Raw genomic sequence first — 23,717 nt, forward strand, 5'->3', positions numbered from 1 at the left:
TATTTTTTTTTTTAATTAAAACAAAAACAAGAATATTTAATCTTCTATTTATTTTTCTAGAAAAACTTTTTTTTTTTTAAATAAAAATAACATTTTTTTTTATTTTTTTCAAATAAAAGTCATCTAATTTGACTTGACTTTTAAAAAATAAAAAACCGCGAGGTAAATTTTTGGGAGCGCCATCTTTTAAATTAATTTAACATTCTGGCGGGAAATTAAAAATTTCAAATTAAAAAATCAATACATCATTAAATGTTCATAATTAAAATTCAATTATTTAACTAAAATTACATAATTAATTAGTTTAATTAAAATATAAACTAATTACTTACACAATTTAAATTTATTTAAAATTTTAAAAGTCATATTTTAAATAATGAAATATTTGACATTTCATTTTTATCTTTAAATGTCAAATAATTAAAAAAAACTAACAATAGAAATTATTATAAAAAAAGCGGGAAAATTTTAAACTATTCAATTAAAATGAAAAACAATACTTTACATTATTAAATAAATATGTTAATTTTCATCTCATGGTCTTTTAATTGATAATAATTTATGTCATTACCTCAATAAATTAATAAGTAATTACTCTTATTATCTGAAACAATAACTTAATTACCATAATAATAAATATGTAATAAAAAATTTGAAAATTAAATGTGAAAGTACCTTTAAATTCCCTCTTTAAAAATAAAATAAAAAAAAGTAAAATAAAATAACACATAGCTTAGAATACCCCGGTACAGAGGTCACTAGCCCCGAGAGTAATGCAGCGGAGTTTTGCCGACGAAAATTACAGCGGTGTCGTCGCGAACGCGAATCTCGCGACTCGCGGTTTACAATCCGAGTATCAGTGATAAAAAATTTTCTAATCCTGCTTGTATTATTACTGTAATAAATAAATATATTAAATGACTGAACTAATGACTAATACATATAAATAAATAGTGAATTTAAAAATATGTTAATTGAATAAAAGTTATGATAAAAGTGTCGTCGAAGAATAAAAAATAATCAAGAAAGAGTCACACCTCGATGATACGAATAATATATCTATTCTCCGGCTTGTATTCACTGTCTCACTCATTCTCATTTCACTTAACATATATATATACATATAAACTTTTTTTTTTTATTGATAATGTAATGCGCCATTAACATTTCAGCATGACAATATTATATTTTATTTAAATATAATAAGCGGTATATATTTATAATAAACTGATGAACGAGGGCTTGATAAGATGAGAAGGTTATGTTGACGTTAATGAACTGGAGAATGTCAAGAAGCTAAATAATGTCAGCGACTCAATAAGCTGTCAGTCAATTTCATTTTTAAAATCAAAATTTTATTTCCCTCATGACCTAGACAATATTTTAAAAGTTGACAACCGAATCCTGTCAGTTTTCAGTGAGTGCTGTAATTATTGATTTCATTTTGTTGATAAATTATAAAAATATATGTGAAGAATTTAAATTATGAAATTTTAAATATCTCGTAATTGTGAGTAATTTTAAAAATCTAGTGAAAGTACTTGAAGATTTAAAAACCAGTAATTATTACGTGAAAGTTATATATTTTTTTTAGATTTGTAATTGTAGTTTATGAATTATTGAAGACTAATCAAAAGTTAAATTTATGTAAGAGACGTAATAAAAATTTTAAATTAATTAATAAGTGATTTTAATTATACTGTGAAGTTTTAAAGTTGATAAAGTTGTCAGTTGTTGTATTGAATGTGAAAGTTTTGGAGGAAGAAAATAAAAAAAAAACAATATTCCTAACCTGCTGGACGATGTGAGGGACGAGGAGGAAGAAGAGGTGAAGAGGATGCTGAAGAAGAAATTTATTTATCGGCGGAGTAAATTAAAGTACGGCCGATAAAAGTTGATATTCGCCGGCTGTAAAGCGCACGATTTATCAAGGCTAAATAAAATATAAAAGTGTTGCTCCGAGTTACCCAGGTTGGATCGAGAAGAGTGAGATGTGAGTCAACTAGACTGAGGGATGTCAGAGAACCCGGTCAGCAATCCCGAAGAGGGAGAGAGCTCTCCCTATATCGGATCATCGTCTGCAAGTAAAAGTCCTGGTGCTACAGCAGAGCGCCTTGATAAGAAAGTCGAGCTGAAAAATTCATCAGAGTTTAAAAATTCAAAGGAAAAGGATGATGTCAACTCTACGTCACATTCTCGAAGGTCATCTAAAGAATGCGAACAGGTCGAAGGTGTCCTTGATGAAACAGCACAATCACCAATGCAGCGTGCAACAAAATCTGTACGTTCTGAAGCTCCGGAGGTTTCTAAAGTGGAAGAAATACTTGTAGACCCAAAGACATCGATGACAGAGGAAGCTGAAGAAAATTTGGAAATAAATCAAACGTCATCAACAGTATCCGGCTGCCGAAGCGAAGATTCAGAGCTGGGGATCGCCGGTCCAGCAACAGCTGCCGAAAATGTGTTGCACGATGATGAATTGTTGGATCCACCCAAAGACCAGGCAGAGACGGTTGCCGAGTGGATGGAGCGCTCGTCTCTCCATGATACTAAAAACACCCTCAAGAACTCTAAAGAGTTGTCTGTTCAGCCCGCAACCACGGCGACTCGAAAGTCCCAGCGGATCGTGACAAACATAATAAAACGGAGTATAAAATGGTAAGTATTACATTTGAAATATAAAAATATCTTGGTACTTTCAGGGCTGTTTTAACGGGTCGAGTGCCTTGGGCGCTTATGGTGTTCACCCTCACTGTAAAACGACGAGGTTCCCCTGATAATGACACGTACATACATGAAGGGAGAGCAAAAGAGATGGGACAAGAGTAAAAGAGAGACAGGAAAGGAGGGATAATCCGAACGGTACCATAGAAACGGTACCCGGAGTCGCAGGGTTGGTCGTTACGCACCGCATCCGCTTGCTTTTGCTTGTTGGGTACCAGTGAGAGTACGAGCAACAATAATAAAGGACAGAGTGCCTGAGATGAAGAGGGAGAGAGAATGTAATCTGGCTTCAGCCACTCTACCACTGGCCGCCATCACTGGCAACGCCGACGCCGGTCTCTTTTTCCCCCCTTGGACTCTCGGATTTCGCTGAGCAGAGACTAGGCCTCATGATACCACATACAGCTATCAGCTACTAGACGAGGGGAGTTAAAAGACTCTTTGTCCTGGATGATGCGAGACGAAGTAATACCAGATGTGTCTTCATCTTGCCAGTTTCTTTGCTCCCATTTCTCTTTACTCTTGCTCATGAGTAGTCTCCAAGACGACATGGCCTTGATACTGCATGGGATCTTTTATTCTAAAACCTGGTTCTTTTTTTTTTTTGTTTTTTTTGTCTTCTTTTTAACTTTTTTTTGTTGTTTAGTTTGAAAGGCACGGACCGTTTATTATTGCGAACTGTGTGCAAGACTACCTGCATTAAGGTCGCAGCTTTGGTACCTGGAAACCGGATGGGGAACATGTGGTAGTCGGTATTGATGTGAATGAAAAGAAGTGGGATGAAGAGAGAAAAGTAATGACCGAGAGAGAGACGAGTATATTTTTATAATATTAAGAATAAGAGAAGAAGCAAGTGCTAAAAAAAACCTTCGGATATTTTAGGCTTGAAAAATATCCTAGATATCTTGCATGCCCGCATCTCTCGGTGGTTCTCCAAGTATTTCCTCCGCACATGTTTGGATCTGGTAGAAAGGGAGCTAACGAGACACCAGTGGAGGGAGTGCTGGAGAATGGCTATACAGGCAGCACAGGGTTGGTATGGCTTGGACTTGGTAGGTTCGGATCGTGTCGGGTATTGATCCTAGCCAACACACAGTAGGGTGGCCGGGACCCCACCTCAAGGATGAAGGGAGTCCCCCTCTCTCTCTATCCAGACTCGCTCCCTCGACTTGCTCTCTCTCATTTCTTCCCACGTGACTGACTAACAACCAACGGAGATAAACTATAAATCGAGGGGCTGATCCAATGCCACGTGAAGCACAGGGTGTTTGCCCTTCTGGATCTACGAAGGGTATAGTAACGCGTGCACCAAAGAAATCCCGGGAGAGAACCAGCTACTTCCAACAGACGCTTTTTTAAAATTACTCAGCTACGATTTTAAAAAAATTCATACGCAACAGATGCGGCTCCTCCATGTTCAAGGTCGTCATTCAAAATAAAATTAAAAAAAAAAAAAATGATTTCGCAACCGCGGTCTTGAGGCCTCTGGAGTTCATGGTCCCAAAGCTTGTTTTGGGAATAGTCAATCAACGTACATAAATTTACGCAAAATATAAAATATCAAGGGCGGCAGGGAATTGCAAAATCCCCAAAAGGATCTTGACACTTTAAGTAACGTCACGTCGAACTCATATCGTCGATCTCACTCTCGCTCTCGTTGATATCTTCTCCCTTCTCCTGGTCCCCTCCATGGAGCTTCGACGCCCTTTGCGAGGCTCGCACCATCATTGGTTCACCGGTTCACGGTGTCTCGCGCGGACACGAGGCGAGCACGCAGCTGCTACCACTGTCGTCCTCGCCTTCATCGTGTGTACCTTCGTTAGCGTTGACGTTTCTAACGCTCTGGACCCATTACACCGCGTCGTATATATACGTCTATTTTATACCCATACATTTATACCCATATATTTATACTCCGTCTTGGTCTTGAGCTATAAGTGAACAGTAACGTCCATTAGCTAATTTAGTAATCAATCAGCAAATTAATTAATAAATACATACATACGTGGTGTACTGATTCCCATAATATTTCCCCTACTCAAGTGTCGTCCTTTCTTCAAAGCAGGGCGGTACCGATGCCCTTTCGACCTCTTGCGGTCGCACAACGTACGAGTGTTTTCGTCTGTCGCGCGCTCCTCACTCATCGGCGGGATCGCGAGTGAACAGTAGCTGCTAGTTTTATTACGTTATTTAACTCGCTTTAAGTATAACATTACCACAATCTCATATATATACATATATATATCTTCCACTGGTTGTAAATAATTTAAATATATATTATTTAGCAAAGAATTACAAAGACATCAATATTCAGGACATGTGTCATCATCGGGAATAAAGAAAATAAAAAGTAAATATATATGTGATATATATATACATATAAGGAATTATCGCGCAAAGACCTTACACGTGGAAGTGCTGGCAGTGTAAACAGTGGTAACCTAGATTGGTGAGTCAAGCGGATATTACTGATACCAGGACACCGAAGCCGGCAACCAGCGTTAACTCCAGCCTGCTACCAGACTGTTTTCTTCGGTGTTTAAAGATGGCGTAGACTGCTGGTGTATAAATACTTTGTTTGTTTATTTCAAATGTTTGTTTGCTTTTGGTATCACTTTACCAAGTGCTAGTAGTAAATTTACATATATTTATATTTATATTTATATTAAGTGCAGGTATTTAAAGATTTAAGCTGTGGTAGCATAGACCGGGAAGAAATACAGAGAAGAAATATTTAAAATGCCACAGTGTGCTGTTGCAACGTGTCGCAATAGTCATCGACGAACTCGAGGGCGACGTATCCGTTACCATCGATTCCCGCAGATACCGGAAGTGCGTGCGAGATGGGTACGGGCATGCGGTCGCGCTCCCCTCTCAAATGGTGAAATACCCTTCAACATCCAGACGGCGCGCATCTGTTCATTACACTTCACCAATGACTCGTATGAGAAGGATATGGAGCATCTAGTACTTGGACTTCCGGTGCGCAGTAGACTGCGTCGTGGCGCTGTCCCGACGATCGGCGTACCCGTTAACGTACAACCGGTAACCAAGATGCTGGTGGAAGAGGCCAAGAGGTCGATCCTCAAGGTCACTAACAACAAAATTATTTCGGAGCGCAACAGCAAAATAGTCGCCGGTAACGACAGTTACTACAACCCGGGAAACCGTCAGTCAAAAAATACCGATGAAAAAAATAAAGGACGTGGTGAAGACGATGACGTCTCTGCAGCAGCTGCTGGAAGAATATACGACTACGGGTCACAAGATAGAAGAAATAACTTTGAGCAGAAGATGGCGGGGATGGATGTTCTACTTGCTCTTGGATTAAAACCTGCGTCTCGGTGAGTCAAGTCGTCACGGAGGAGAACGGAACTCGCGACCTTGGTGCCGTCACAAACACCAATTGGGTCGAGGTTTTTCTCTACTCAATGCGTGATAGTTGATAAGACATATTATTTATTATAAAAATTATCGTAAAGCCTTGGCGAGTCCAGTGAGCGCGTCATACGTCAGCTCAATGGATTTTTAAAATTACAATAATTACCGGCAGAAAAAAGAAAAAGAAGAAATAAAATATAGTAGAATAGAAACAAATAATTCATGTTTCTAAACTATATGTATTTTTTTTCTTGGTTCTTTTTTCATGACCTATTCCAAGAGATTTTACAGTCGAAGATCAACTTAACTCAGCCAGCTCGCCTTCGTCTTTGACCTCCTCCTTCTCCTGGTTCGTCTCATATATCTCCTCCTTTCCCTTCACCCTCAAACTGATGCAACGATGGCGACGAAGCTCTAGTCGCGATTAGACCTGGTCGCCGCGCGCTTGTCACTCTTTCCCTTTCACTTTCTCGTATTTTTCTGTCTTACTTCCACCTAATAACTCTGTCCCACTCTGCTCTACTCGCTCGGTTAAATTCTAACACAGCATAACGTGTGGAACATGATCGTAAACACAATCAACCTAAATTAAACGTGAGTGTCAGATAATAATAATATCATCATTATCATCATCGTCATCATAATCATAAGCTCGATCTATATCATCTATAATAATAATCAATTTATATAATATATATTTATTTATATATACGGGCAGCGTTTACGTCACAACGAAAGGGAAGTTTTTCGGGGTGAATTATCACATAGCAGCGAGATGACACCAAAACGGCGGGAGTGCGGCGAACGGCACCGGGTGCAACGAACTTTCTAGTTGGCGGCGCTGTCGACCTCTTGTACTTCTGTCTTTCTTCATGCTCTTGCTCTACAATAATTCTCTCCTGGTCTTTTAGCAAACGTACATAGAGTCAACCGACATACGTCCACACTCACATCCACCCCACACATGTATGTGCTCATATATGTGAAGAATACATTGAGACAGTTAGTAAATACACACATGTGAGCATGTGTGTATTAAAGCCACGTCAGTGATAGTAGGCAGGGAGACTCTTTCGACAGAATGCGTTAACCCCACGCGGTCACCTTCTATTCTAGAGCATCGACGACGCTTCAGGGGCGACGGTTACCTCTTGAGCCCCGACACTCTTTCCTTGTCTTTTTTCTTCTTTCTCTAAAGTTGTATCTGTATTTTTATCTTTTGTGTACCTCTTCTGTTACACATGACCCTTTACTCGTGTAACCCGGGTTTCAAAGTATATATCTTGGAGCTCTACAATAATTGTCGTTAATCCAATTTAATTGGTCTTAATCTTTGTTACAGTTTGAACAAGATGCACGCGATGGAGTGCGCCTCGAGCCCTGGTAACAAAACCGTAAATGACAAGAAAGACGATACTACTACTGGGGATTCACCAAAGGTACCGCAGAATCGTCAGAACGGAGCGGCATTACCGGAGGAAACGACCACTCCAGCGTCAGTAACTACTGGACGGGTTAAAGTTGAAAGACTTGCCAACAGTTTGGTTAAAAAGGAACGTCAGTCGGATGATGAGGATTGTAATCAAGTAAAGAAGAAATCGAGAACGGTAGCTAGTAAAGAAACACGCAAGAGACGTTCTACTGATGAGACGTCGTTTTCTACAAATGGTAATCCCAAAAGAATATGCTTTGAACAGAGAGAAAGGTTCATTGACTCTCTTGTTGGCTGCGACAGAATCACCGCCGAGGAATTGGCGACCAGAGCAGATGAGTTACGAGCTGAAGTTCAGGTTTTTATTATTTATTTATTTATTTATTTATTTATTTATTTATTTATTTATTTATGACGTAAATAAATATTCTAAGCGGGTCTGATAATTGGGAATTTTATTCCAGGCACTGGATGAGCTTGCGAGAGCCAAAGAAATGGAGTGGAATGAAATTCTAAGCATGAGGAAACTGAAAGAAGAAGCTTACCTGAGGGTTGAGAGAAAGAGACAAGTGATGGGTTATCTAGAGAACAATAATGGTCAGATATCTGACAGTTTACCACCAGCGAGTCTTTCGTTGATGCCTGAGTGGGCTGAGTCCCATCGAGAAGCCAGTCAAGAACGCCGGGCTCAAGAGACACCAAGTGCTACTGAAGTTATTCATGACGAGAGAGTAAACTCGAGATCCCGGATAGAAGCATCCCGTGAAGATTCTCAAACTATGGAGGAGGATATTTCACCAGCTATTTCTAAAGGTGATGATGAGGTGGCGAATTTGAGTCAAAAGTCCTCGAGGAATTCTTCCGGAATGTCTTCCAAACACAATCAGCAGCAGCTTATTGATGGACGTAAGCAGAGACGTTCTGCTGCTGAGCAAAATTTAGATAACAGGCAAATTGGCGAGGGCAGACAAGGACCGATTGTTGATGTAAGATCAATTATCGCTGACTATCGACTGCGTCATCCGGAGACGGTGCCTCGTCGTGGCAGAAGAATGAGAAATTCTGTAAATGTAAATCTCGGCGCTGGTGGTGCGATGGTCGAAACAAGTCACGGAGACTCGCGACCATCGAGCACTGACTCTTGTAAAAGTAATTCGAATATCGGTGATGTTAACAATCCAATGAGTTTCAAAGATGTCCTCGTGCAATTCGCCAAACTTAGTCAACAGCAGGGTGAACCTGTCAAGACACCGCAGAATTATCCAGACGTAACCTTGCATCCTGTCGCCCCGACGTCTGTCACCATAAATCCAGCAGCACCTACCCAGCAAACTGGATCACTTCTTCACGGAATATTGACTAAGAATCAAACTCCCCGACCTACAACATTCTCGCCAACTCTCGCCAGGTTATTAACGGCACCGGAGAGAGAAAGAAACTCTGCGGCAACGGCTGCAGTGATGAGTCAACAAATAACCCACGGGCAAAATCTTCTCCAAGCTTATCAAGGAACCAATCCCGTTTCTATCAGTGATCTTCTTTCTTCTTCCAAGGTAAAATTGCACTTAACTTAATTAAATTTCTATTTAATTTATTTTTCCATTACCATTTTGTTTTATTTTGTTTTTTTTTTTAATAACTTATTGATAAATCGTAATTATTTACAGGCGCGAACAGAAATAACAATTACTCCAGTAGTCAACACTCAAATGCCGTCTACGCACTTGAACAACGTCGTTCACGTGGTAAGTCACTTAATAGAGTCATTAAATAATTAAAGAAGAAATAAAAAAAAGTTTAAGTACTTTTATTATGATTACTTTTATACTAATTATTATTGTTATAGGATGATGTTGAAGAGGACAATTCTCTTATTGATGAGAGAGATACCAGACGAGGTTCAAGTGCCCGTGATAATCGGGAGGATCGTGATACCCCACCTCGTTGTCAAGGATGTCACGACCGTGCTGCTCAGTTTGTTTGTGCTGGCTGTGGTAATCAATGGTATTGCAGTCGTGAATGCCAGGTAATTATTATTTTTACTCTTTACTTTTAACTTTTAATTTTCATCTTTACTACAAATACGAATTTAAAATAAACTTCCGTTTATAAAATACGTTCGCACTTATGGAGAAAAAGGATCAGGAGTCAAAAGAAATTTTACGTTCACAAGTCATCAAATTTTGAAAATTTATTTCTCGGATTTAAAAAAATTTTTATTTTTGTGTTACGATAGAAAGTCATCTGCTTCATATTTTTAAATATATATATATATTCTTGACGCGGGAAAATTTTTATTTTCAAATCAAAATAGGGAGGGAGAGATTCGCAGAAAGATGAAATTTTACGTGACGTATTTTATGAACGACTAAAAAAAAATGAAAAATATTTAAATTAATATTTTATTTTGAAGGTTTCCGCTTGGGATGAACATTCAGAAGTGTGCTCTGGTTAGCATTAACAGCCATCTTCTCGACAGTGCTCATAATAAATCGAGAAGAAAATCCTGAATTAATGGGAAAATAAATCTAGTCAGGGGAAAGAGATAAAAAAATGATATTGTTTTTTAAAGACAACTACGAGCGTCATGATGTTGATAAGAGTATTAATTTAATTTTATACGGCCTCCAGTTGATAAAAGTTAGATTTTTAAATATAAACACGTTATTATTTTTTTAATTAGCGTCGAACAAACAATATTATTATTTTTAATTTGGATTAATACTTTTTTTAAATAACAGCCTCAAAATTTCCAGGTGAAACTACTATTTATAATTAATTAATTATTTTATTATATTGTAAATTAAGTTTTATTATTTTTATTTGTTAATGTTTATTATCATTATTATTAATTTTTTAAGTAGATATATATTTTTAAAAAGAAGAAATTTAAGTTTGCAAGCAGGTTCTGGCATTTTTGAGGCTGATAAATTCAGCGGTAAGAAGACTTATAAAATTTTAAACTCGAATTCTTTTAAATAATTTATGAAAATACTTGAGTTTATTTTATTTTTTATTTTATTTATTCTTATTATTATTATTATTAATATAATAATAAAAATATTTGTTACCAAGTCTAAATATAATAATTAAAATAATATATATAAGAGATAGAAAAAAAAGCACTCGATTCAATGGAATTGTCGATGATAATTAGATTTTAATAAAACTTTTGTAAACTTTAGTATATTTTTAAAAATCGATAATTCTTATTGCGTAAGTGTTAATTATTAATAATAAGATAAAATAATTATATATTAATTTTAAAATAAGGTTCAATAAAATTAAATTTTATAATCTTATAAATTATCGAGATTATGAAAAAAAAAAAAAATAATAAATAAAACAAGTGAATAAAAATTTAAATCTGTAGTCCAAAGTACCTACAGGTATAACGTAAGCTTATATATAAATAAATAAAATAATATAAATATATATTTTTTCCCCGTTTAAAAAATGCAAGACCAAAATAAAGTTTTCACTCCGATCAGTTTATGCTGTAAAATATAAATAAAAAATTTTTAAATTTATTATCAATGAAAGAAAATTAATAAATAAATTTTAATTCAAACCCGTTCTTTTTACTTTTATTTTTATTGTGCGGGAAATAAAAATTTAAATTGTTGACTTCCCTGATAGATTAAAAAATTGCTGCTGTATTTTTGATCGAGTTGACGTCTGTTCCAAGTTTTGACTGACATGAACTACAAGTTGACATCAATCTACATCTGTAACAGAAATTCAAGGCGCGGGAAAAAAAACTAGAGAGCAAGTTAATTTGAATTTGACAGGAAGTCGGAGAATTAATGGACATGTCTCATTGCTTCGCAAATGAGTTGTGCGAAAATTTGAATGATCAAACTTTACCTCCAAATTGACTACAAATTTCTGTCATCCACTTGCGCCATCAAATTTTTGCAGTAAACTTGACATCTTGCGATTTTAAATTTTCGTCAATTCACAAGCAAAATGACGACCAGAAAAAAAAATTACAAACTGTTTTCACGTTACCGGCAGTTGATTTAAAAAAGTACTCAAGTAAACAAGAGTAACAAAAGAAAACAATAAAATTAAGTAAACAAACTATTTGAATAATTTAAAATAATTATTATTGTACTGATGATCAATAAAAAATGTCTAAATTACAAGACAATTTACCAGACGTCGTTGCTCTTACAGAAGCTGCTGGTTTAAATATTTCCCCATCAGTTTTAAGGTGAGGTTATAATTTTAACTTATTGATGATAATTATATTTAAATTTAAATAATTAATTATAGAATTATTTGTGAGTTATTGGACCTTGGAGTTGCTCCAGAAGATATTTACAAACTTTTAAAAGATTTATCAGTACCACCACAGACAGATGAAGCTGGAAGTTCAACCGCGTAATTCATAAATTTAAAAATATGTTTATGTTATAAGTAAATATTTATTTTTATTCAATACAATGTACTGAAATATTTAATGTCTTAATAATATTAATGATATTCATTCCCGTAATTAATGTAATTATTTTTTTAAATTTCCAGAAATTTTTAAAGCTACTGAATTAACGTTAATTTTTTCAAATTTACTGTCATCTAGATAATAATCATCGATAAGTAGATCATCATTCACATCTCGACGTTTTCGTGTCTCAGCTTTGGGACATTCAGGCTAAAAAAAATAAAATGATTAATTATCAATCATTCAAATTTACAAAATCCAAAAACAAACTAAATATTTACTTCTGGACAGTCTTCTGGATCAATGCAAGCTTTTATTGAGCAATCAATAGTAATATTTCTGTCATCACCAAACGGCTTCGCTGTGTACTCAGACATAAATTTGTTATTTTCCTGAGTCCACTTTGGAATATCAGCAGAAGTCGAGTCACATCCGTAATTAATTTCAATTTTCGCAGAATCATTTGAAGCTGAACTAATGACACACGATTCGACAATCATTTTCTTATACTCAGCCAATGCTTCCGGAGCTCCTGATATCGAAATTTCTAATTTAACTTTTTCTCCCATGGAAACTTCTTCAACTTCTTTCTCTTCAGTGCCGATTATTTTCAAATCTCCCTGCAGCCCTGACTCACTTGTCACTTCAATAGGAATCATTTCAATCTCTTCTTCAATTACCGTCTGGTTATCTTCAGTAACCGATGCTTTTATTATCAAGCCTTTATGAAAGACCAGATTTTCAATTCGTTTCAACTGACAGGTACCATTTCCACGTGATCTTTTAGTTACGTTGGATTCATCAACATATTCTACAATAATACTAAAGTTTTTACTTTCATCTGTCACACAAGTTTTGAAATCAGTTATTAAAACTTCTTCCGTTCCATTTGAAAATTCTTTCGCACATTCTGGGTTTGTGCTCTTTTCGAAATAAAATTTACCAGATAAATTTGAGTCCGGAGTATATTTTACTGTTACATTTGGTAACGTACAAGTAACTTTAATTTTTACTTTTTCCTAAAATTTATTTTTTAAATTAATACATTAATTAATATTTAATTATTTAAATCACTTACCGCTTCTTCAGCAGAACTCTTGACAATTAAAAAAGCCAACACCGTAGTGATTAATGTAGTTTTCAAGTAGACCATAATTAAATTACTGACTTTGATTCAACCACAAGTAATTCAAATGTGAAAAATTCAATTTGACTCCTGGCTTTTATACTTTTCTTGTTCTCTGATAAAAACTCTAATCATTTTAATTTTGAATACCTGCACGTACGGAAGCGATCATTATCCATACGTGCGTTTAAAAATTTTTAAACAAAAGAATCCATTTTTTTTTGTACTTGATCAAATTTATCTAAAGAATTTATGAATAAAAAATTGTAAAAAAATTTAATGATAAAAAAAAAATTTAATTCATGCAATTTATAAAAATAATTAATTCCAAATTAATTTAAAAACTAAATGACAAAAACAGAAAATAATTTTTACTAAATTTATTTATAAAAAAAATAAGTTACAAAATTTATTCAAATAATTAATTATCGCAATTACAAGTTTTATTTCCTGGAATAATAATAAAATGATACCAATACCAATTACAATTCAAATTTTGGATTTCCGTTGATTTTTTTGATAAATTAACATCCGAAACCTTAAGATTTTTTTTTAAATGAAATAAAATATTTTTGTGTAAAAAATTGCATTTAATTCGGTATCCTTTCGCTTTTTTATTGTGATCTGATTGAACAATTAAATTAAATACTGATTGTTTATTATTTATCGATGAGCAAATGTCATGTTTTATATAAAACGTCGGTGTCGTAACATTTTCATATGTTTGTTTGCAAGTGTCTTTGCGATCTTTGATGTACATTACTCCAGTAAATGGATCCGGTTGTGTCAGTTTTACTTCCGCTGCATACGAAGTGCAGGTGACATTTATCATCTCCGCGGAAATCTATACCAGGAATATATATTTTTAAGTAAAAAAAGAAAATTCTTTAGTAATTAATAGAAAAATTCAAACTCACGTGAAATTGCGCGGGAACTAGTAGTATAATTAAAAAATAGTCAAGAAAACTCATCATTGTCTCGATTATTACAGCAGTAAAATTAAAATATATAATAAAGGTATTAGTATTTATTATTTATACTTTAAAAAACGTGTCGATAACAAACCTCATATTTATTTTTATGTTTAAATTGCCGGTTTTTTATTTTCAAACTGATAGCCTGCGAATCGTTATCTGTTATCGTCCATGTGATTAATGATTTTTATTCAAATACTTGAAATAATTTATGAAATTTTCGGTCAATAAATACTACAGACAATTAATAAATAATATCATTTATTTATTTATTTAATTATTCGAATAAATGTAGTCGCAACATGAAGTTATAAATTAGTTTTATTGTATAAACAGATATATAAATAACTCTGTCGTACTCAGGTCTCACTTTATACAAATTAAACAAAAAAATTAAATAAGTAACATCACTGCGATTTTTCAGCACCAGCTCGGGCTAATTTATCAGCCATTTCATTTCCATGAATACCTTTGTGTCCTCGAACGTGATTCTGCAATCGATTATAAATATTGCGATAAGTAAAGTATAAAAAAAAATAAATCGAAAATATATGTCGGATATATATTTTTTGGTGCAGATGATAATCAAACTTACAAATTCAACATCAAGCTCAGAAAGAACTTTATCCATTTTTTGTAATTCAACTTTATTGAGAACTGGTTTATTACTAGAAGTCGTCCATCCTCTTGCTTTCCATTTTTTGATCCATTTCGTTTGACAGTTTATTAAAAATGCAGAGTCTGTATTTATTCTTATTTTATTAATACCATTTTCTTTAGCAACTTTTGCTGCTTCGATAACAGCTTCTATTTCTGCGGAATTATTTGTTATGCGCCCTTCCACTGGTTTTGAAACATTCCTATTTATTTACAATATTTATTATTATTATTATTATGAGGAATGAAGTTGAAAAGAAAGAAAGGAATGACTTACGCTGGATGATGGTCTCCGAAATAAACACCGATACCAGCTTTTGCATTCTTAGAACCGTTTGAACTGCAAGCACCGTCAGTAAAAATATCAACTCGACCTTCTGTGTCTGTATTAAAGGAAAAATTGTTTTCCGCAGATGAGTATTGTCTTGATGGTATCACATTAGAAGAATTACCAGAGGTGTGAGTTAACGCAGTTGTGTTGACGCCAGTTCTTCAAAATAAAATTATTATAATCCCTACTAGGATAAAATGAAGACGGATTTTTTAATCTCTTACGTGCTGAGAAGTAAAAATGTACGCAGGGTAAATGGACTTTTGAGCTTTTATTTAAAAAATTTTAAAAAATTACTTTTTAAAAAATGACGTTAATGAGCTACTGGAACTCGATGACCCAGAACTTGATTTTTTTAAATTTATTCTAATTGAAGTACCAGTGATATTTTTGTCAGTGCTTAAATCTTTTTTGAAATATTTTGAAAAAGAGTCACTGCTGGAACTTGACGAGTACCCAGAAGAAGAGCTATAAGATCCTGGCAAAATAATTTAGTTTAAAAATTTGACAGAATTATTAAAATAAAATCACATACTTTTTAAACTTTTACTTGTAGGGCCACTGCGCTCTTCAATAAATGATTGCGCTTCCGCTTGAGATGAAAATTTTTTGTAAACTGCACCAGGAAATTTATTCACTTGATTCTTACAATCATCCCTAAATAATTAAATTAATTTTTTATTTTTCTTGTGCTGTCTACTTATAGAAAGAAAAAATTTTTGGTCTGTGTTTAATTTGATAAATAATTACCATGTTTGATAAATTCCAGGACTACGTCCTTTAGCAACTGCGTAATAGTTCATATTTTTTGATAAACCAATATACAAAAATCGTAACAAACAAAGACTTTCTTTCATCGAGTAACCATAAAGTATCAAACACTGAAAAAATTTTCTCCCCTTCAAAACTAAACCAAACAAAGAACCTTTTTTGAAAAGACGCTCTGTTGGCAACTTCTGCTAATAAAACCTGCTGTCAAAAATATTATTTAAAAATTAATAAATAATAATTATTATAAAAATCTCAATGATAAATAATAATTATTATAAAAATCTCAATGACAAATAAATTATGATACTAAAAATAGCAGACATCAGAAATTTTTGTGATTTTTTTAAACAAATTAGCGGGAAATAAAATTAAATTTTTTAAATTTCTTCTATCAACTTTTTATTAATTTCTTAAAAAAAAAATTGCTTCTCCTACCGTCTGCTACTTTCTCTTTCATAATAAATTGACATTACGTAATTAATTACCAATTAATTATTAATTAGAGGTTAGAAAATAAAAATATTTAAATATTTACGTAAATTAATCACTCGCTTTTGTTTTTCATAAAAAATTTGTTTAAAATTTACAAATTACTTTGTTTTGTTTTCATTATCTCCACATGTCTTATCAATACTCAGTTATCATTATCAGTTTTCTTTATAACAATTTTAATCAAAACTGTCACGTGGTTTGACATTTATCAACCGAGTTATTTGTTTAGTTGGATTCAAATTCCGTGAGATGGATTATCCAATGCTATTTTATCTGTTCATGGAAGTTGTCTTTCAATTATTTAGTTTTTTTTTTAAGTATGAAGGGCGTTGTTTACATTTGACAATCGAACCCTTAACCCGCATGGCCGTCTGACGCTCTAATTATTTTTAATCTATTTCGTTTTAATTTAATTTTCTTTTTTTTTCTTTTTTTATTTATTTTTATTTACTTTATATTTTTTAAATAATTACTTTATTTATTTACACCAATTGTTTAGTTTATTTTTTTGATTTTGTTTACAACAATGAAGAATTCTAAAACTGCCACATCGACGACACCAACAAGGTATTTATTTAATTAATTTATGTATTACTTTACTTATTTTTAGTTATAAATTTGTATTTATTTGATTTTTTAGCAATGGCAAATGTATGATTGATAAAATTGGAGATTCCGGTGGACTCTTTGACCTCGTGGTTCGCCCGATGTTCCAACAAGGCCACGAGGGTGAACTTTGTAGCTGGTTAAAAGAGTTCAGTCTTATAAGGACGACATCGGGGTGTCAGCAACCAGAATGTCAAGGAAAGACATTGACTTGGAACACAGCTCGAGTTATTGACAGATACACGTGGGTGTGCCCAACTTGCAATAAAAAACAATCTATAAGAGAAGGCTCTTTTTTTATGGGAGTCAAAGGTGACTTTAGAACATGTCTCCAGCTTATATTGGCTTGGTGTCAAGATATTCCTTCAGATATTGCTGCTAATAATTTTGGTACTTGGATATTTTAATAATTAATTAATTAGTTAATATTTTATTCGCAATTATTTTTAATATTAATTTAAAATCATGCCCAGATCAACTTTAAATTAAAATTTAGACTTTAATTTCGACCATCAATTAGACCTTTTGTCCTTTGATTGGGACTTCTTCAGCAACAATCATATAAACTCTATCGTTTACTGATTAAGTTACTGTAGAAGTCCCAATAAAGGGACAAAATATCCAACTTGTTGTCTAAATTAAAGTCATCAATTAATTTAATACATGTTATTTTTATTATAGAAATAAAAGAGCACGTAATAAAAAAGGTTTACGAAAGATGTAGCAAAGTCGCTGAATTTTATGTTAAATCACATCCTGAAGATTTCAAACTCGGTGGTCCAGGTTGTGTTGTTTTAGTCGATGAATTCCCCGGTGGCTATATGACAGACACGACTCCTGATGTTACGACCACCAGAAAACGCAATAATAATTCACAGACAATTCTTTGTATCGCCGAAGCAAATCATTTACCTCCACGTAATTGGTTACATATAATAAAATCATTACCTGAGGTAACAATAATTAAATTATTCTAAATATTAACTTTTTATTTTTATTTTCATATTAATAATTAATATTTCAGTCTGCAAAAATGAAAAATATCAACAATAATACTAATACTAATAATAATAATATTAGTATTAATAATAATAATAATAATAATAATAATAATAATAATAATAATAATAATAATAACAACAATAATAATGAACCTGGACAACAAAAATGTGGAATGATTGAAGAAGCAATAAAACAAATAGTAAATCAAGTCTTACCTGGAAGTTACGTAGTAGCGAATTCAAGAGCTCGTTGCTGTAATTATGAATCACTTGTAGATTTAAAGCAATACGAAGTTTTTAGTATCGAATATTTAAAAAAATTTGATGCTCCAGATACTAATAAACTTATAAATAATTTAGGTAATTAAATTTATCTTGATTATGTAATTTATTATCATTATAATTGATAAAATTATTCTATTGTAGCGACGATATGGCAAACTGGACTAGGAGTTTGTGAAGAAATACAGGAATCGACACGCGCAGCAGGACAGCAAATAATAACAAATCATCTTTGGAGACAAAGGTATGGATCAGTATCATCAGTTGCCTTTCAAAATATGCTCAATCATATTGTCGAGTGTTATCGTTTCACTTGAATATTTTAATTATAAAAGAAGAAAAGAAAGTAAAATAATTTTTTAAGCAATAGCCTTTTTTTGAAAGGCATAATTAAACGAAAGTAAAATTAAAAATGAATAATATTTTAAAAAAGTCTTCCAAGTGAGCTTCGGACGACGTTTGAGACTGACTCAAGTGCCTCTCGTATAGCGAATTGATATTTTATTACGTCTGAGAGATTATTTAGTGAAAGAAAAGTATCAAGTTTTAGTTACGTAACAAGTTATTGGCTTTATTATCATTAATTACTTCTGTTAACTATTGAAAATTTTATATTATCAAACGCAAGTAATTATTATTAACAAAACCGGTTAGAGTTTTTTAATTGCCCGGTATTTATTAATTTAAATAATTTTATTATTAATACATAATGTTAATTTTATTATCAAGTTATTCAGAAAACAAATATCATTGATTTATATATTTACAGATCAATTAATATTTTATTAATTATTTTAATAGTCTAACTTGTACTATACATTAATTAATAAAACTTTTTTTAAATTATTAATCACTAAAATTATGATATTAAAAAGTTATATACTCATTTTATAAAATTTAAAATTACTTTTGATTTAAAAATTATTTTTTTTAATTCGCACATTTTGTTTTTGTTCAAAAGTAATTTACTAATCGATACACTAAAAAATTTACGGAGTGAATGCGGAGCGGAAGACTGCGTATTTATTTAATCTCTTCGGAGCAAAATTCACTTCGAAGAGAAGTTTATTTTATATTAAAATACCAAATCAAAGTAAATCTGGATTTTTAAAAAATCTAGATCCGCTGAAGAAAAAACCTCCGAGTGATGGAGTAAAGTAAGGTTGAATAAAATCCGTAATTACTTCGAATTCACTCCCGAATTTTTATGGTGTATAAACGCACATGTATAAATTTTATCATTTAAAAAAATGATATTTACTATAAATTGTTATCTCTAAGATAAAGAGCCCAATACCCGATCACTTTTTCTCAGAACAATGAGAGACATTAATTAAATTTATAACGTAGTCAGATCTAGATAAAGATATATGAAAAACATATAAATTTATATATCATATTAAAAGTGACTGACTATTAAACCCTGACAGGTATTGGGCCTGTTGCCTTAAAAAAATTGTTTATGTATAAAAAAGTACCAGATAAATTTATATTGTCTCGTGCATTATTTTTCTGTACTCGCGTTGATCGTCCACCATTTTTTTATAAACTTTGTACTTTCGACAGTGATACCTTAGAGTAGAAAAATATATATATTAAATAAAAAATCTACAGTTGATATCGTTAATTTTTAATTAATAACTTACTGATAAGAAACGACTTTAGGTTTTACAACACTAGCAGGTCCTGCCATGGCTCTGATCGCTTTGTTGACAGATGGAAATGCCTTAGCAGCGCACGATCCCAGAATAGCAGCGCCTAGAAGAACAGATTCTCGTTCCTTTGGAATAAGAATCGGGAGACCGATGACGTCAGCTTGAGTTTGAACGAACAATGGGTTCTGGCTGAGACCACCGCATATTAAAATTGTTTCTATTTTGTGGCCTGCTTGGGTCAGAGCTTCTAAGATATGTTTAGTCCCGTACTAAAAATAATTATCAATTATTATATATTCAAATATTTAACAGTAAAAATACATACTGTCAGTGCCTGCATGGTCGCAAGATAAAGGAGCGCGAGATCTTCTTCATTAGACGACAAAGACAACCCGGTAATCATTCCCTGCAGAGTTGGATCAGCGAGCGGTGATCGGTTCCCATGGAAATCTGGCCAGACGTGAAGATCTTTAGTGAGGAAGGAAATGTCTGGATAGTTACTGCGCTCCGCCATCGATTTCAGAAGATCCGAAAGATATTGCTGGACATGCCTAGTAAAAAAACGAATAATTTAAACTAATATTTTGAATCTCCCGGGCAATTTTGACAAGCTCACATTTTCCCATAAATTTTAGCCCGTATTTCTGCAGCAGCTGCATGAGATTCAATGATATGATCAAGTAGTTTTCCGGTAGCACTTTGGCCTCCTTCATTCAGCCACAGCGAGGGTACCATCGCGCTGTAATAAGGACCCCAAACACCTCCAACAAAAACAGCTTTTTCACTGACTGCCATATGACAAGTCGAAGTCCCGCAAATGAGACCCAGTCTGCTGGTAAAATTTTCAGACACTCCCGAAGCTGAGCAACCGATCATACCAAGGCCACCTGCATGTGCATCAATGATTGAAGTTCCCACCGGAGTACCTTCATTTAATCCCAGCTCTGCAGCTGCTGTGAAAGATAATCCTTTGCCCACTGGTTCTCCAGGCGCCTGGACTTTACTTCCGATCCGCCTCCAGTTGTCATCTTTCAAAGAAGACAATCCAAGTTTATTAAAAAAATCTTTGCACCAGCCATTCTCTCCCTTGGGATTCGCGTTGTAATTCCATTTACACACAAGTGAACACAATGATCTAGGATAAATATATATCGTAAAATAATTTTAAATACTTTTTAATAAAAATATTTAACCTGCTCTCGCAGCCAGTCGCTTTCCATGTCAGAAAATCCGGCAAATCTAAAAGCAATTTAGCTCTTTTCCATGATTCTGGGAGGTTTTTCTTCAGCCACATGATTTTAGGGATCTCCATCTCTAGAGATATTTTTCCCCCAACGTACTTAAGCATTTCATGGCCCATCATATTTATGAAGTTGGCTTCTGCTTCAGCGCGATGGTCCAGCCAAAGAATGACATTTCGATTGTCGTCGCCATTCAAACTAGCAGTAACCGGATGTCCATTCTCGTCACAAAGAACCAACGAACATGTGGCGTCAAATCCTATTCCTTTTATCAGCTCTCTCGGGGTGTCATGTACAACAGTCTAGTTTAAATTAAATTTAATAAATAAATAAACAATGAATTAATTAAATAATTAATATTAAATTACTTTAACGACTCGTCTAACAGCTTGCCAGATATCTTCAGAAGACTGTTCATAAAAATCCGGGATGCTGTTAAAAGTTTCAATAGGACACGTTGCTAATTTAATAAGCTTTCCATCGCAGTCAAACAACGCAGCTCTAGCACTTCCTGTTCCAACATCAACTCCGACGTAATAATCCATTTTAAAGCTTATTAATTACGAGTATAATTACAAGCAACAAATTATAATCTACGACAGAACATAACGCACTAGTATTAATTATGAACTGTACAGAGTTATTGTGTTTATTACTTAGATAAAATCATCAGGGATCAAGCAGTCGGAAAAATTACTGACTCTGCGATAACGACTTCAATGTCTGAAAAAAAAAAATAAATACAATAATAAAAATAATGGAAAGTAAACATACTCACTATCATCGTACGTTATTCAAATCAGTACTATAGTCAGTATGTTAATTAATTTATGTGGGAAAATTTCATTCTCATCAATTTTAAAATTTAAAATTTCTCTTCTGTTTTTATTTTAAATAATTATGATCTTAAAGTTACCAGACAATTAACAATTTTCAGATTTTCTTTCAACAATTAAATTTGAATTTTAAAAAAACTAAATGCGCATGCACAAAATTTAAAAAACTAAGTGCAATTTTTTGAAATATGTTTTTATAATTTATCGTTTTTAAAAAAATATAAAAATTATTAAACGTCAGTTAATTTCCAATTTTATAAATAATTTACCTCACTGCTGATAATTTTATACTTCAAATTTTTAACTGCTACTGGATTTATTTTAAATAAAATGTCTCATAAATAATAATAATTATTATCGATAATTTTAAAATTTAAAATAATTGAAACAGCCTTGAAATTTGTCGTGGCCTTTTCATTATTGCCATCATTCTTATTTCATATAATTCATAATTTAAAAGCACGTGACTTTGTATTTATATGCAAATTGAAAACAGATCACATGGATCCTGACGTCAGGTTTAAATTACAGATTAAATTTTCAAATAAACCCAAGTATTTATTGACTTCATAATTAATCCTGTAATGTAAATAATTTTATTAAAGTTTTTATTAATTTATACAAATTAATTATTTATTTAAAAACGTGTTTTTTAATCATAATAACTAACCTTCAAAATGGTGCGATTTAAAAACAGGTTAGATTTGTTTATTTATTTAGTTTTTATTAACATAATAAATAAATAAAATATATTTTTTAGATATTTTACTATTGAAGTAATACCTAAAGAATCAGATCCTAAGCCATTGTTACTGAAGACATCAACATTACAAGCGGCAATTCAAAAAGAAGTCAAAAATATTTATGGAGATCAAGGAGTAGCGAGTATTAGAACTGGATTTAATGGTAATTATTTATTATTTACTAGTAAATTATTATTATACTTATTAATTAACAGCTGACAATTTATTTATTTACAGCTAAATATTGCAATACACATACGAAAATAGCATTAATAAGATGCCGGCATGGGCCACATAATTATTTAATTAACACAATACCCAAAATAATAGACATCGGTGGTAAAACTGTGTCTATTAAAATATTGTACGTCGGTGCGACGATGAAAAAATGTTTTTTATTTATCAGAGTACGTATAATTATTTTTTAAATTTATCTTTCCCGGGTTTTTTTATTTTTGACGTTTAATTGATACTGATAGCAGACTTCTAACTTTTGAATTATTTTCATTACTGAAATAAAAAAAAATTTAATTGGTCAGTAACTAGACGTCAAGTACTGGGTCATTTTTTTTTTAGTGGTAATAAAATAGTAGACGTCTGCTAATTTAAATTATTGGACTTGATTTATAAATTTAAATTATAGTAGGAATAGCTTCTTAATTTCTCTTTAAAAATTTGAAATAATAATAATTTATTTAATTAACAGAAGTACCAAACAAAAAAACTAGAATCTATGTGGGCAAGTTTGAAGAATGATAACGAGAAGAAAAAAATGATTGACGCCTTAATGACGTTGACTCCAGCAATGAAGAACTTTCATTAAAACCATCAATAAATATTTTAATTATCATAACTCATAAACAATAGTAATTATAAATTTATGAATATCTAAACACTAATTAAAATTAATTACCAATTTATTTTTATTGTTAATTATCACAGACAAAACTAATAACCGTTGATAATAAATTAATATATTTTTAAATCTCACGGTAAATCATCCATGCAATTTAATTCA

General features: G+C 32.5%; 6 protein-coding genes and 1 long non-coding RNA gene across 16 annotated transcripts; 4 read left to right on the forward strand and 3 right to left on the reverse strand.

Moving 5' to 3' along the window:
- The first annotated feature begins 753 nt into the window (after positions 1–753).
- On the forward strand, positions 754–10,815 carry LOC103572158 (uncharacterized). 4 transcript variants are annotated; one of them, XM_053742954.1, is made up of 7 exons: positions 4,475–5,317; positions 5,395–6,068; positions 7,448–7,895; positions 8,002–9,090; positions 9,205–9,282; positions 9,384–9,563; positions 9,951–10,815. In XM_053742954.1, exons 2-7 carry the CDS (start codon positions 5,464–5,466, stop codon positions 9,990–9,992), a joined length of 2,442 nt encoding a protein of 813 aa, XP_053598929.1. In that variant the 5' UTR covers positions 4,475–5,317; positions 5,395–5,463; the 3' UTR covers positions 9,993–10,815. The 4 variants fall into 4 exon arrangements, with proteins under 4 accessions (XP_053598926.1, XP_053598929.1, XP_053598928.1 ...); XM_053742953.1 differs by having other exon boundaries at positions 5,400–6,068; XM_053742951.1 differs by lacking the exons at positions 4,475–5,317; positions 5,395–6,068 and adding an exon at positions 754–2,658 and having other exon boundaries at positions 9,951–10,814.
- A 115-nt stretch (positions 10,816–10,930) lies between these two features.
- Positions 10,931–12,038, forward strand: LOC128668999 (uncharacterized). The gene is made up of 2 exons (XR_008404549.1): positions 10,931–11,753; positions 11,816–12,038. It is a non-coding gene; the product is annotated as an uncharacterized LOC128668999 (long non-coding RNA).
- LOC103572160 (uncharacterized) lies at positions 11,948–13,183 on the reverse strand. Its single transcript, XM_014445322.2, has 3 exons — positions 13,063–13,183; positions 12,266–13,003; positions 11,948–12,194 (listed from the first exon to the last, which is right to left on the reverse strand). The coding sequence occupies exons 1-3, from the start codon at positions 13,135–13,137 to the stop codon at positions 12,048–12,050; spliced, it is 960 nt and encodes a 319-aa protein (XP_014300808.1). The 5' UTR covers positions 13,138–13,183; the 3' UTR covers positions 11,948–12,047.
- Positions 13,184–14,328: 1,145 nt separating this feature from the next.
- Positions 14,329–16,528, reverse strand: LOC103572162 (ribonuclease H1). Of its 6 annotated transcripts, none has more exons than XM_008550629.3 (7): positions 16,438–16,528; positions 15,823–16,044; positions 15,608–15,729; positions 15,370–15,550; positions 15,019–15,231; positions 14,680–14,944; positions 14,329–14,575 (listed from the first exon to the last, which is right to left on the reverse strand). In XM_008550629.3, exons 2-7 carry the CDS (start codon positions 15,927–15,929, stop codon positions 14,492–14,494), a joined length of 972 nt encoding a protein of 323 aa, XP_008548851.1. In that variant the 5' UTR covers positions 15,930–16,044; positions 16,438–16,528; the 3' UTR covers positions 14,329–14,491. The 6 variants fall into 6 exon arrangements, with proteins under 6 accessions (XP_008548851.1, XP_053593083.1, XP_008548847.1 ...); XM_053737108.1 differs by having other exon boundaries at positions 15,823–16,041; positions 16,379–16,510; XM_008550625.3 differs by having other exon boundaries at positions 16,379–16,510.
- A 130-nt stretch (positions 16,529–16,658) lies between these two features.
- Positions 16,659–18,999, forward strand: LOC103572161 (uncharacterized). Its single transcript, XM_053737107.1, has 5 exons — positions 16,659–16,902; positions 16,976–17,331; positions 17,623–17,894; positions 17,966–18,302; positions 18,369–18,999. The coding sequence occupies exons 1-5, from the start codon at positions 16,862–16,864 to the stop codon at positions 18,539–18,541; spliced, it is 1,179 nt and encodes a 392-aa protein (XP_053593082.1). The 5' UTR covers positions 16,659–16,861; the 3' UTR covers positions 18,542–18,999.
- Positions 19,000–19,668: 669 nt separating this feature from the next.
- On the reverse strand, positions 19,669–22,316 carry LOC103572163 (FGGY carbohydrate kinase domain-containing protein). Of its 2 annotated transcripts, XM_008550634.3 has the most exons (8): positions 22,226–22,316; positions 21,777–21,843; positions 21,489–21,713; positions 21,073–21,422; positions 20,496–21,014; positions 20,205–20,430; positions 19,871–20,148; positions 19,669–19,796 (listed from the first exon to the last, which is right to left on the reverse strand). In XM_008550634.3, the coding sequence occupies exons 3-8, from the start codon at positions 21,663–21,665 to the stop codon at positions 19,712–19,714; spliced, it is 1,635 nt and encodes a 544-aa protein (XP_008548856.1). In that variant the 5' UTR covers positions 21,666–21,713; positions 21,777–21,843; positions 22,226–22,316; the 3' UTR covers positions 19,669–19,711. The 2 variants fall into 2 exon arrangements, with proteins under 2 accessions (XP_008548856.1, XP_008548855.1); XM_008550633.3 differs by having other exon boundaries at positions 21,489–21,843.
- A 124-nt stretch (positions 22,317–22,440) lies between these two features.
- LOC103572168 (ribonuclease P/MRP protein subunit POP5) lies at positions 22,441–23,689 on the forward strand. The gene is made up of 4 exons (XM_008550639.3): positions 22,441–22,653; positions 22,717–22,862; positions 22,937–23,106; positions 23,406–23,689. The coding sequence occupies exons 1-4, from the start codon at positions 22,634–22,636 to the stop codon at positions 23,520–23,522; spliced, it is 453 nt and encodes a 150-aa protein (XP_008548861.1). The 5' UTR covers positions 22,441–22,633; the 3' UTR covers positions 23,523–23,689.
- Positions 23,690–23,717: the final 28 nt, after the last annotated feature.

Source organism: Microplitis demolitor, chromosome 2, assembly GCF_026212275.2.
Source record: "Microplitis demolitor isolate Queensland-Clemson2020A chromosome 2, iyMicDemo2.1a, whole genome shotgun sequence".
NCBI lineage: Eukaryota > Metazoa > Arthropoda > Insecta > Hymenoptera > Braconidae > Microplitis > Microplitis demolitor.

Bases quoted from the DNA above. Each gene is read 5' to 3' on its own strand.
- LOC103572161 (XM_053737107.1), top strand. From the start codon at position 16,862: ATGAAGAATTCTAAAACTGCCACATCGACGACACCAACAAG. The intron at 16,903-16,975 runs GTATTTATTTAA...TTGATTTTTTAG, and splicing joins ACATCGACGACACCAACAAG to CAATGGCAAATGTATGATTG. The intron at 17,895-17,965 runs GTAACAATAATT...TTAATATTTCAG, and splicing joins TAATAAAATCATTACCTGAG to TCTGCAAAAATGAAAAATAT.
- LOC103572168 (XM_008550639.3), top strand. From the start codon at position 22,634: ATGGTGCGATTTAAAAACAG. The intron at 22,654-22,716 runs GTTAGATTTGTT...TATATTTTTTAG, and splicing joins ATGGTGCGATTTAAAAACAG to ATATTTTACTATTGAAGTAA. The intron at 22,863-22,936 runs GTAATTATTTAT...ATTTATTTACAG, and splicing joins TATTAGAACTGGATTTAATG to CTAAATATTGCAATACACAT.
- LOC103572158 (XM_053742951.1), top strand. From the start codon at position 2,015: ATGTCAGAGAACCCGGTCAGCAATCCCGAAGAGGGAGAGAGCTCTCCC. The intron at 9,091-9,204 runs GTAAAATTGCAC...AATTATTTACAG, and splicing joins ATCTTCTTTCTTCTTCCAAG to GCGCGAACAGAAATAACAAT. The intron at 9,283-9,383 runs GTAAGTCACTTA...TTATTGTTATAG, and splicing joins TGAACAACGTCGTTCACGTG to GATGATGTTGAAGAGGACAA.
- LOC103572163 (XM_008550634.3), bottom strand. From the start codon at position 21,665: ATGGATTATTACGTCGGAGTTGATGTTGGAACAGGAAGTGCTAGAGCT. The intron at 21,015-21,072 runs GTTAAATATTTT...TATTTATCCTAG, and splicing joins GCGACTGGCTGCGAGAGCAG to ATCATTGTGTTCACTTGTGT. The intron at 19,797-19,870 runs GTAAGTTATTAA...TTCTACTCTAAG, and splicing joins CCTAAAGTCGTTTCTTATCA to GTATCACTGTCGAAAGTACA.
- LOC103572162 (XM_008550629.3), bottom strand. From the start codon at position 15,929: ATGAAAGAAAGTCTTTGTTTGTTACGATTTTTGTATATTGGTTTATCA. The intron at 15,551-15,607 runs GTATGTGATTTT...TTATTTTGCCAG, and splicing joins TACAAGTAAAAGTTTAAAAA to GATCTTATAGCTCTTCTTCT. The intron at 15,232-15,369 runs GTAATTTTTTAA...TTTATTTTGAAG, and splicing joins TTAACGTCATTTTTTAAAAA to AACTGGCGTCAACACAACTG.
- LOC103572160 (XM_014445322.2), bottom strand. From the start codon at position 13,137: ATGGTCTACTTGAAAACTACATTAATCACTACGGTGTTGGCTTTTTTA. The intron at 13,004-13,062 runs GTAAGTGATTTA...AATAAATTTTAG, and splicing joins AGAGTTCTGCTGAAGAAGCG to GAAAAAGTAAAAATTAAAGT. The intron at 12,195-12,265 runs GTAAATATTTAG...TATTTTTTTTAG, and splicing joins ATCCAGAAGACTGTCCAGAA to CCTGAATGTCCCAAAGCTGA.